The sequence below is a fragment of the Vombatus ursinus genome, unplaced genomic scaffold (genome assembly GCF_900497805.2).
Source record: "Vombatus ursinus unplaced genomic scaffold, bare-nosed wombat genome assembly UNPS02014801.1, whole genome shotgun sequence".
NCBI lineage: Eukaryota > Metazoa > Chordata > Mammalia > Diprotodontia > Vombatidae > Vombatus > Vombatus ursinus.
The window spans coordinates 23,564,583-23,577,696 of record NW_020954579.1 but is presented as its reverse complement, the minus strand read 5'-3'; the positions used below and the strand labels follow the sequence as shown (position 1 = coordinate 23,577,696).

The window sequence follows — 13,114 nt, the reverse complement described above, 5'->3', positions numbered from 1 at the left end:
TGAGGGCAGGGACTATTTTTCATTTTGCCTTTGGATTCCTAGTGCTGAGCACAATGCCTTGCTCATAGTTATTGTTTTGTCCTTCATTTTCGAAGAAGACCAGTGACATCATGAGTGGTGTCTTGACTTGGGCATAAATTGGATTAAAGTGAGGCAGGGCTGCACAAAGTTGTCAGCCTTAATCTTCCTGAGTCATCAAAGTCCAGCGGCAGGACAAAAGTCAAGACAGCTGGTGATAGCCATAGATGCAATGGATGACCTTGGTGTTTTTGATGCCTGACCAAACCCTAAGCTCTCCACAGAACCTGCTTCAGCAACCTTCATGGCCATTGGAACAAACTGTTCCCATTAAGGGTGTGGCTGACAGGACATAGCTTCTTGGAGCCACAGGTAAGAGCTGGATGAATCCAATTAACACCAAAAGTGGGTAAGCAGCCTTGAAAAGGGCTCAGTAAGCCCTTACACCAGATGTGCTAGTCCTCCTGAACACTCTGATTGTCTAAGCCAAGTAAGCTAGGTTGGGTGACTTCTTTTTGGTGCATTGTAGATGAGTAATAAATTTTGCTTCAACTAAGAATTTTGTGACTCTATGACTAATGAGCCTTAATATGTCACCTTCTCAAGGGAAAACAAATCTTAAACCATAGGAATAAATTTATTCTAAATGTTGAATTTTAGACATCAGGGAAATGGTGTCTGTGTCATGGTGGTAGTGGTGGTAGAGGGGTATGGCAGAGATAAGGAGAAGGTAATGCAAACTTCTTAGTGTCCCTGAAAGCACAATGGAATAGGGGACAGTCACGCTGCCTTTTGGTAAGGCTAATCCTCCATAGACAAGTGTATGGCCACTGAAACTATGTTAGTGAAGAGATTATTTAGTTGTACTCTTGCCTCCTTACAGACAAAAATAGATTCTCCATTGATCTGCATATACCATCAAAGTTTTTCCAGGTGTATTTGAGCTTAGTCTTATAAGTAAGAAAAGGCAATTAATTAAGTTAGGAGACTTCAAACCGCATATGTCTCTTAGGTGAAGCAACTAAGGTGATGCAGTGGATAAAGCATTGGGCCTGGAGTCAGGAAAATCTGAGTTCAAATCCAGCCTCAGAAACTTACTAGCTATGTGACCCTGAGTAAGCCACTTGAACTCTGTTTGCCTCAATTTCCTCAACTGTAAAATGAGGGGAATAATAGTACCTACCTCCCAGGGCTGTCCAAATGAGATAATATTTTTAAAGTATATGTTATATAGCAGGCATTTAATAAATGCTTATTCCCTTCCTCTTCTAACATCATTCCTTGCTCAAAGTTAGACAGAATAAAACAATATTTTATAAAATTATAAGATTTTATAAAATGCATATTTCCCCGTGTGAAACAAAGCTTTTTCAAATGGCCATATATTTCCATATCCTAGTACAAGTAATAGCATTGCTTACCTCATAAAAAAGTGTTAGACAGCCAACCAATGTGTACAAAGGCACTAATATCATGCAAGGGAGCATGATAAGTAAATCAAAATTATTTAAAAATAGGATGCCAAATAAGAACATAGAGATCTGAAAGAAAATTGCAAATAGGTTAGAATTATATACTATTTTCAATTATTTACAGAGTATAAATGGACATATACTGTTTAGTATCATTAATTAGTTCCATGAATGTATAATTTAAAAAAAGTTATAACTCCATGAATACACGACATCAGATAGAACAGAAGCCACTAGAAGAATGTTACAAATGAGAGGCATATTCTTTGGAAGGGGGAGGGGAGATTTCCGAGCATCTGGTGGAACAGCTTTGAGTAACCTTGGGAAGAAAAAAAAAAAAGCAAAGGTCTTAGTGCAGCAGAGCAAAGTTTTGGGAGGCACTAAGTCAAAGAGAAGGGTTAGGGTAGACTTAGGTAGAGGGGACCTCCAGAGGAGAGTTCAGGGCTTAGAGACAGGGACAGAGCCAGGAGCCAGGATAACTACATAGGATATGACGTAAGCCTAGGTATAGGAATGGGGCACAGTGACCCAACAGTTTGAGGCTGAGCAGAGGTGCCAAGCTGAGACTTGAGCTTGGGGGATACATCACCTTTCAACTTTTTTGGTAAGATTGATTGGAGAAGTGTGAGAGCTACTTATAACACAAGACAACTGTGGCAGCCCTACTCCTGGGCAGCATCAGTAGAGTAGTGTAAGGTAGAATAGAGTAGGACAAGAACTGAAAGGTTCTTCCTGGTTAGAAAATATTAAAGCAGGCAGAAGTTATTGCGTAGTCCCATCCTGGAATCAAGGGACCTTTTCATTAACTTTTGCTATTATTTTTTTCAGAAGTTAGCAGAGTTCTACATACAATAGGTACTTAATAAACATCGATTCATTGAAAAATTCCTAAACTACATTAAAGAGTTAAATATGGGGAGTTTCTGAACCATTGTCAGAGAAGATACCACATTAGTTTAACTTTCATTTCATAGAAGGGCTTAATTTCTCCTAAGCTGCTTCAGTTCCTGTGGTTTAAGGATTTCCTCACCTCCTTCATACAAATTGAGAGTAAAGATTGTTTTATTGTTTGTATTTGTATCCCATGAGCCTAGAACAGGGCCTGGCACATAGCAGTCACCTAAGAAAGGCTTGTTGATTGATTGATTAAATTTACTACTGTTGATAAAACCATAAAAAGAGAAAATGGTACTTCCCTGGGGGTATCTTTGAACTAAATGAGAAGTACTAAAGATAGCAGAAGAGAATGGAGAGAAGGGTAAATGCCATAGTGCTAACACTTTAGATATGTAAGTAGAAAGATCTTAAGGATGTGTCTTGGAGATGGGGATGAAACAGCCATAAAGAAGAATCCCAGGATAGCGAGAATCCAAAAAGATCAGGTGATTTTTTTCAACATTTATCTGAATCTAATAAGATGAAATTCAATAGAGATAAATGTAAAATCTTACTTTTGGGCACAAATACAAACTTCATAAATATAATATGAGGACGGCCTGGGTTAGATGGCAGTTGTTCTGAAAAAGACCTGAATATTTTAGTATAGCATCCAAAAAAGCTAATGTAATCTTGGACTGCATTAAGAAAGGATAGCTCCAAAGAACAGGGCAGTGATAATCCCACTGTACTCTGCCCTCATCAATCTACATCTAGAGCACTGTGTTCAGTTCCAGGTACTGTAGTTCAGTAAGAACACTGATAAACCAGAAAGTATCCCCAGAACAGAGAAACCAGTATGGTGAAGGGCCTTGAGTCCATTGCCAATGGAGGGTTGTTTGAAGTAACTGGTTGTGTTCAGCGTGAAGGAGAGAAGACTGAAGGAAGACATGATTGCTGCAGTTAAGTATTTGAAGGGCTATCATCTGGAGGAAGAATCAGACTTGCTCTGTTTGGCTCCATAGGGTAGAAGCAAGACCATTAGGTGAAAGTTGCAAAGAGGCAAATTTTGGAAAGATGCCAAGAAAAACTTCTAACAATTAGCCCTGACCCATAAAAGAATGGGTTGTCTAAAGAGATAGTGAGTTCCATTTCTTCAAAGAGAGATTCAAAGACCACTTGTTGGGTATAGTATAGTTGAGATTCCTTTTTGTTATGAGGGGGATTCCTTTTTGTAATGGATTGAACTCAGTGGCCACCAAGTTCCCTTACAATGCTCAAATTCTGTGATTGTATGAAGTGACTCTGAGAAATCTTTATCTTTTACAGTTCTGCTTCAAAAGTAGCATGCTTCACATTTTGGCTGTGATTATGATAAATAAACCAATGTGATTTTTGCAAGGGCTAAGTGGTTCCTGCAACCAAAGGAGATGTTGGTATTAAAGTGATAGGCAGATGATTAAGGGCTCTCAGCCTATTATCTATAAGATGATCTCCATCCTGGTTATCATGTCCTCTGAGCTTCATTTAGATATTCATACTCCTCATTTCCACAAGATATTTGGAGCTCCCTGACAACATGATCCTGCCACCACCATCTTCTGGAATAGAAGCCTAATTTTCTTATAGTCATCTTACTTTCAAGGGAACTTATCATTCCACTATAACAGATAATGTTTGTAAATTGACTATAATATATGCATTACTCTGGGGCCCCATCCACAGAGATAGTTTTAAGTTATATATCTAGCTGGTCCCTATGATTGTGGACTTATGAAATATGTTGGGGGGTGGGGAATAGAAATTGAAGGCTATTACACTAATCATATACCACTGATACCAGTGCCTCGTAGACTTTCAACCAAAAGCATGAGTCTTATTTGCTGTCTATACTTATCTTTTAGGAACTAGAGTAGAAGTCCTTTGCATTAACTTGCAAAGAAAACTCCTCAAATACAATTGGACATTGACTTTAATGGGGCAGATTACAACTCAAACCATACATGGCTACCCATCCTATGTGAACCAGTTCATACCCTCCTATAATTTTGCCATAGGGGGTTCCACCCAAATGCTGGAAAATTTCTTCATTTTGACTAATATTGATAAACTTAACCCTTCCTGGCAATACAAAGATTTAAGACATCTCCAGAGGCCTTGTGATGGAAAATGCTATCCACATCCAAAGAAAGAACACTGGAAGTTGAATTGCTATTTTTTTTCTTTTCTGTTGAGTTTTGTTTCCTCTTTCTGATGGTTCCTCCTATTGGTTTTAATTTTTACTTACAACATCACTAATGTGAAAATATGTTTAATATGAATGTAAATGTATAGCCTATATCAGATTGTGTGCCATCTTGGGGAGGGTGGTGGGGAGGAAGAGGGAGAAAAATTTTAAACTCAAAAGCATATGGAAGTGATTATTGATAAATCAAAATAAATTAATAAAAATTAAAAAAAAGAAAATTTCTTCACTTTCTTCTGATATTGCAAGGAGACTAGCAAAATACTCTGGTTGTTTCACTATCATTCCTTCTTTCTCTGAGCGCAATTTTTAGGAGAGAGATCAGAGAAGTAGCTTATTTTTTGACTCTGACTTGGTAAAATGAGCATGAGTTGGACTTTTCCTGGACCTTTTACACTTACACAAAGCTTACATGTGGAAACCCATCCACAAGAAAATTATATTTATCTAGTCATTAATCTTTAGCTCCTTACTTGCCCTTTTCCCATAAAATCTGGTTACAGAAAAAAAAATCATCATAAATGGTCACAAATAAACCTATTTATCCAAGTACACAAAAGCAGAAATCAGTTTAGAATATACTAGAAAATACATGAGTGGGTAAATTCTTTGAATGAGAATGAGATGACATCTCAGTCCAACCAAAAGAGAGGGTCTGGTTTAACCCAAGGGAAAGTCTCCAAAATCTATAGGGAGACAAATTGGAAATCAGAGACATACTGAGGAGCTGGCTTCCCCTACACATCTTCATCTTCCAAAGACTTTCTTTCTCTCTCCATGGGTCTCTTCTGAAGAGGTTATTAAAATACATATTTTTCTTCCAAAAAGTTCTGGCACCACCTCCATCCCTTATACAAGTACTCAGTGTTACATTACACTCAACATTCCCTTTTCCAATTAGGAATCATCTTTATGCTTATACAGAAACATGCAAATTGTCCCAGGCTCCTTTGGAGGCCCAATTATAAAGAGATTTGCAAAATGAGAATGAATAAATGAGTATAAATCAATGAGGATGAACCAATGAGGATGAATCAATGATAAATCAACATGAGTACTTCTTACACAATTAGACATAAAAGAAAGTGTGATGCACTTGGTTCAAGTTCTAAAGACTTTGGAATGCTAAACCTTTTTTTCACTAGCCATCCTCATGGCTTTGGACAAGCAAATTTAATGTCTTTGTTTTTTTCAGTTTCTTTGTCTTTAAAATAAAAAGTGGCTAAATTAGATAATTTCTCAAGTCTTGTATAGCTCTCTAAAATTCTGATTCTATTCTTTTCAATGAAACAAAAGAGTCCAAGACATGAAGAGATACCAAGAGAAATAGGTAAAGATATAGATAGAAATCAGAGGCTGTAAAATGATCCAACTGTAATACAAACATTTTATGAAATAATATTAATTTGTACAGTTCATTGCAAATATAAAAAGACAGTATTTAGCTTTGTAGGTAAAAAAATGAAATTAATATATAGTGTGTTCTGTACTTACAATAAAGAAGCAAAAAAACCAAAGGCCACTGTTTTTTCTTCTCTTACGAAAAATGAATGAAATCACATATGTGAAGACAACAACAGATGCTGCATAACCAACAGTACACAGGATCTGAAATTAACAGAAAAGTATATTAAGTACTAGAAAGGCAAATGCTGTCCAGGCAAATTTGCCAAATTCTAAGAACTATGTGCCAGGAAGAGTTCTGCAAGACAGACGTGGGGAGGCACGGAGACCACTCCAAGACCTGGAATGATTATTCTCCCCAGATACTTACCCCCGTGGTTAGCAAACTTCCTCCCCACCCTACCATCCCAGTCACTGTAACACAGAATCACACATTAACTATGAGTAAACCTCAAAACCTAACTCCCCAAATCCTATTTTCTATTCTTTAATCCCCATTCATCTCCACCCTATGTCTCCAATGCCCCACTCCAGATCTATATGCCCCTTCCACTGTGCCAGGTGGAAATCTAGTTTTATTATTAATAAGCTTCCTTTCTTTTTAGGCTTCTTAATTTCCTCGTATCTTCTAGCAATCACAGAGGCCTATCTGTGAATGGATGGCCAGCAATTCAGGATCATCCAAGTGAAGCTGCGTCTTCTCTCCTACTTGATTCTGATATGACACACTGGTTCTGGAGGGTTAGGAGGTATGTCAGAATGCTCCTTGCTCCCTACTGCCAGTTCCAGACTTCACTTCTGCCAACATTACTCAAGTATTTCTCATCCTTTGATGGTTACAATATACATATTTGTCACCCAATCCAGATCATGGCGGCGATTATTTACTGGTTGTCAGGTCATTCTTTCTCCTTTCTCAATTCAATACTTGGTTTGTAGTCTTCCTTTCCAGCCAAACCTTGCCCATATACTAGGGGACTTCAGTATACAAGCTTTTTCTTCAAATACCATAATCTCCCATTTCATCAATTTATTCAACTGCCATGATTTACTTTGCTGCTCCAACTCAGCTACACATCAGGATAGTCACACTCTTGATTTTACCATGCACATATGTGCTTCCATGATCCCTACCCCTCAGTACTTTGCTAGACCATTACTCCTATTCTAATTACACTCTCCTCACTTCCCAGTCTCTACCATTTAGTTAACTAATTCACTCTACTCTATTCTCTCCTCTAGAATCTCTTTATCCTTTCCTTATCCATGCTTCTGTCTATACCTACATCTTGTCTCCTCTGTTAGGATGTAATCTGCTTGAAAGAAGAAACCATTTTGTCTTTGTATTTAGTGTCAGCATAATACCTAACACATAATAGGCACTTGATAAAAACTTGTTGACTGATTTTTAAAAAAAGATAATTGTATAGTACAAGCATGCTCCAGTTATTTCCTATATGATAAATAAACATTATTGAACATTTGTTTGATTGTACAGGTCTTAAGTCATAGACTTTCTAATGAAAATTTCTTTGTTCTATAAATTTTGTGACTTACCTGAGCAAACAGGATTAAAACTGTTGGCCAGCCCTCATCTGTATTATTTATAAGGTAGTTAATGACATACATTAAAAAGAGAATCAAGCAATATAAAGGAATATCCACCAGTGCCTGCCCACACCAGTATGCTGATGGGTAGAGCCCTGAAATCCATAGCTGGGACTGAGCTTTTATCTGACGGAGAAACAGAAAGATACAAATTGGTTTTGAAAACTGAAGTTTAGAGAAATGTTAACAATGTCAGTGACATAAAAATGTCCATTTCTAAAAAATGTTCATTTCTAAAATAATGCTCCATACATCTTAGACATATTATATGGACCAATCTGTATGACTGATTCAAAAGAGTTTATAATCTTGAGGAGGGAGGTATAGAATAAGACGTGTGTACAAATAAGTATGATACAAGGTAGAAAGTGCCAGGGGCAAGAAAAAAAAGGAGAGAAATACTTAGGGGAAATGTGAAGTGCTGAGGAATGAAGAGATCACATTTAGCCAGGACTGATGGCAGTGGGGGAGGTGGAGGTAGTAGTATGTGGGAGATCATAGAATGTTTCATGGAGTAGGTGGTATCTGAGCTTGGCCTTGAAGGAAAAAACAAAAGTATTTCAATAGTTGGAGATTAAGGGAAAGTACATACTAGGCATAATGGAATGACTTTCATCGAATCACAGAGAGCCCAGGACAAAATGAGGAATGAGATACAGTCCAAGAGGTAATGTAAACAAAGGCTAGAAAGGTAAATTGCAATTAGTTTTTAGAGAGTCTTAAATTCTAGAAGAGTTTGTATCTTAACCTTCAGGGAACTATTAGAGGTTTTTGAGGAGAGGGTGGGAGGTATGTGACATGGTCCACTTTACATATTAGGGAATGAAAATGCCACCCAAACGAATGATATATCAAAGAAAGGAGACAAAGGAGGCAAGAAAAACCTGTTATGAGGCCACTTCTGGCTGAACTAATATCATGCTCATGTATATGAATGCAGAAATGGAGAGAGATATCAAAGGCATTGTGGGAACAAAATTCATACTGTGTGTCTCTTCTATTCTCCCTACTCCTTTACTTTGCTCCACTGCTTGACATGGATCTCTTGGTTCCTACCGGGACATTGAAAGTGAAAGCTCTTCTTTCATTTATTCCCTAAATGAATGTTAGGAACTTTGGGCAGGTCTAAAAGCATTCTTTGAATACAGGTCCTTGCACTGCTCAGCATGATCTCAGTAACTCCCTTTTTTCTCATTCCAGATCTCTATGAGCCATTGTGGCCATGTCTTCCAGTTAGTCTCTGAAAATCCCTCTTCGATGACAGGGGAAAGAACATCATCAATTTTTCATACTCAAGCTAGTTACACTACTACTACTACTATAACACCAGTTACTCTAGCCGCAGGTCTCAGAAGTTCCCCCTGGTGATTTGTTGTCAGAGCTCCACCCTTGCAAACCATGAACATGCTGCAGCAATTGGGGATCTCACAGGTGTTGCCACGTGGCATGCCATGAAGCCTAGACCTCGTAATGCTGCTTCTTTTGGTGGTACCATACAAGCCTAAGAAGGGTTGAGACATTCCTCCTACAACGAGATAAATTATATAGTGGGGAGAAGTTTTGTGCTGTGAATCAGATGACTTGGGCTCTAGATCTAACTCTACTACTAATTACCTTTGTGCCCTTGGAAAAGTCACTTAATCTTTCTTAAATGTGATATTGAATTTCAATAGGTCAGTCAACTTTGAACTTCTGTGGGATGGAAAATGGATACGTGACAGTTCAAGAAATTTCATGAATAAATATATGGGGTTGTGTAAATTGATTCCTTTTGAAGATGGTATATTTTTATTGTAGTTTTCAAGTAGAGAGAATTTTCGGCATTAAAAATCGGATGACTAGTAAACTCTTCATCTAGCTATTTAAAACAATGTTAATCACACCCATGGAAAGATGTAAATGAGAGCTGGACCATGTGTTCCATAAATGAACTTTAATAGATTGTTTAAAGAGAAAATCAATGCATATAAAATATTACAATGACAATTAGCAAAAAAAAAATGTTTTAGTTACTCGTGCTTACTTTATAATCACTGATGCTGCCCATTGCAATATAAGGAGAAATGCTGGTTGCAATAAACATGCAGAAAAAGGATGCCTCCATAAAACCAACTCCTATGGAGACATCATCCTGAAAAGTGAAGAATAAATATTGTAAGGTAGTAAATTGTGAGCAGTAAATCAGAAAAACTATAAATAATTATTAAATTTTTATTGAAATGAGTAAAAACAATCAAAGTTATACAACTTATTCTCCATCAAAAAGTCCAAAAAGTGTTACATTTGGAGAAGATCAGGTCAACAAGCATTGATTAAGCACTTACTATGTTCCAGGAACTGTAATTAAAATGTTAGAGAATTTTTTAAAAGTCCCTGCTTTCAAGGAGTTGTAGCCTAAATTGGAGAGACAAAACAGAAACAACAAGGTGCAAACAAAATAGGGGTGAAAGGAGATAGTCAACAGAGGGAAGGTATTAACAGGAAGGGGGATTGGGAAAGGCTTCTTGTAGAAAGTAGGATTTTAGCTGAGGCTTCAGTACAGAAGAGACTGGAAGAAGGGTAAAAAACAGCTTCACATGAGAAGGCTTCACCTCTGTTACCAATGGAAACAAGGAGCTCTGCCTGTAGAACCAATCACACAACTCTCACAAATTTTATCCTCTCTCAGCTCCCCTTTCTCATAAGTGCCATGCCTAGGCTCTGGAGCAACCTAAGTATGTGATTGCAGATGCACACAGCCACCCAGAGATCACATTTGCCTCCATCCTCCTTCCACAGAGGTTTACCAAGTCATAAAGACAAAAGGAATAAATTCAGGAACCAAAAATGACCACAGTTGTGCTCTCACGCATGCGTGGTACTGTTCCAAGGTGCTGAAGACACAAAAATCAAAAACAACATAATTTGTGCCTTTATGGAACTCATATTCTAATAGGGAGCTTATAATATGTACATAAATATGTATGCTATAAGGTAGAATGTAATAAGGACAGAGAAAAGATTCAGATTAAAGCATTCTAAGAAAATTAAAGAGGGAGAAGTGATCCTATCTGTTGACCTAAATACCCTGCTAGAGCCCAAGAATGGGAGAAAATCACATGATCAGCACCCAGATGTATTCTTCCATCCCTATGGCTATTGTTCTGGACCAATACAAGGTTGTCCTCATGTCTGGAGTGCTCTATCACCTGACCTTTTCCTAGGCTTCCTTCAAGACTTAGCTCAGGAGGCAGCTAGGTGGCACAGTGGATAAAGCTCCACCCTTGGAGTCAGGAGAACTTGAGTTCAAATCTGGTCTCAGATCAGATACTTGACACTTACCAGCTGTGTGAGCCTGGGCAAGTCACTTTTTTTGGTATATATGAGAACTTTCTTTTTACTTTTTTGACCTCCTTGGTCAAAAGAAAAAGACACCAACCATTATAAAGAAATATTATAGAACCAGAGGTATCCAAAAATCCAACCTAAAAGAAGAGCATAATTCCATAACAACTGCAAAGAGGGACTCAAAGGAAAAAAATAAATTTTCCACAAGGAATACATGAATACTTGGAAGAAATAAAGCAAGAAAAAAAAGAAATTTTATTTATAGAGGAAAGAATTCAAAAGAGAATAAACATCTTCGAAAAAAAGTGGTCAAGCTTAAATATTAGAAGAGACCAAAGAAAATCAATAAGATAGAAATATTGGGGGGTAGAATCAAAAGACTGAAAAAATAAAATTAAAAGTAAGGTGTTTGCTATCAGTCAACAAGCATTTATAAAGCACTTATTTTGTGCTACATTGTATAAAAACAACTCACCTAGAAAAGTTCAATCACAGACTAACTAAAAATCAAAATTAATAGTAATATTACTATTTATAAGTTATAAGCTCACATTTATAAGACACTTTAAAAATTTGTGAAACACTTTACATAAGTCATTTCATTTGATCCAAGAACCCTTTGAGGTAGGAGCTATTATTTTCTCCATTTTACAGATGAAGAAATTGGGCATCAGAAAGGTTAAGTGACTCTCCTAGAGAAGCACTGGAAGAGAAGCAGATCACTTCTGTTAGAAATCACTGATGTTGATCATATTCTTTCTCTTTTACCACCTTCTTCTTTATAAATGTGAGGGAAATTAAGAAAGAAAATAATAATGGTAGGGAAATCTTTGTATCAAGTATCTTTATATATTCAAGATATAATAGGGAATAATGATAATATTGAGCTCACTATGTTCCAGGCACTATGTTGTGTTTTATAATTACTATCTCATTCTATCCTCACAACAACCCTGAGAAGTAGGTGCTATCATTATACCCATTTTACAGAGGAGGAAACTGAGGCAAATAAAGATTAAGTGACTAATTCAAATATATAAGAACAAGAGAATCTTCAGTAGAAACATGGTCAAAGGATTTGTTAATTAACCTAACTCTGAGGTTCCACCTAGCAGCCATCAGATTTGCAAAGATAATGAATAAAAGGGGGGGAATATTAAATGTTGGAATGGTTATGGGAGGAAAGGCACACACTAATGAACTGTGAGGTAGTCCAACTACTCTGGAAAGCAATTTGGGAATGTAATCTATCAAGTCACTAAACTGTGCAAAGATAAGGGACTGTGTGTGTGTGTGTGTGTGTATCTATGCATATGTATATAAACATATACATATATATATATAATATATGATTCTATTGATCTGTTGGGTTAGCTTCACCAAACTGATTTTTTTTTCAATTCTTTCTTTTAAGATATAACTCTCTAGAAGAGAAAGTGGGAGGGATATAATGGGAAATTAGGGTAACAAAATAAGAATTTTTTAAATCAACAAAAGTTAAATTTTAAAAGAATAAGGTTGGATTAGATTATTCTAAAGTCTTCTCATACCCTAAATTTGTTGGAACCTGTGATTTATAATTAACCAAGTAATCATGAAAAATTTAAATTATGTTTACTATACTCTTTTTAATAAAGTAGAAAAGTACATTATACATTTTGAAAAGATTTCCACTAAAAGTTCTTAATAAGGAGGGGGAAAATACTTCACGGTTAATAAAGATTTCATTTATCTAGAAAAGTCACTATTTAAAACATATTTACCGACAGTGCTGGATAAATGAAGCATTGTTATACTTACGTGAAAAAATGTGCTCCTCTTTGTTTGAATATGTTCTGATGGGTTAAAAATTCCAAGCAGCCCATTGCTAATAACACCCATGAGAACAGGAAAACAGTTCAGCCTCTTGGTATTGCACGCAACTGAAAATCTGTAATGCTTAAGAATGATAAATGTGAGCTCTTAAAGCAAAGTTTTTGGTGTATGATACATGAAAACACTATAAATCATCATGTTCTGGCTAAGGCCCTGAATGAGGTTAATGTTGGCATTAACAACATTTAGCAACATACCCTATTTGTGTTCAAGAATTCAGGTCTTTGAAACTATCAACGAATGTTGATCAGGAATAACGGCTACTTTATATGTATGCAGAAAAACAACA

At 36.7% G+C, this 13,114-nt stretch overlaps 1 protein-coding gene across 1 annotated transcript in view; it reads right to left on the bottom strand.

Moving 5' to 3' along the window:
• Nucleotides 1–13,114, bottom strand: part of LOC114051036 (ATP-binding cassette sub-family A member 10-like) — a gene marked incomplete at its 5' end in the record, with an annotated part of 106,515 nt that overhangs the window by 28,296 nt on the left and 65,105 nt on the right. Inside the window, 5 exons of the mRNA XM_027873157.1 lie at nucleotides 1,440–1,559; nucleotides 6,106–6,219; nucleotides 7,573–7,749; nucleotides 9,647–9,754; nucleotides 12,751–12,888. Coding sequence (XP_027728958.1) covers nucleotides 1,440–1,559; nucleotides 6,106–6,219; nucleotides 7,573–7,749; nucleotides 9,647–9,754; nucleotides 12,751–12,888 — 657 coding nt within the window. The remainder of the gene's footprint in view (nucleotides 1–1,439; nucleotides 1,560–6,105; nucleotides 6,220–7,572; nucleotides 7,750–9,646; nucleotides 9,755–12,750; nucleotides 12,889–13,114) is intronic.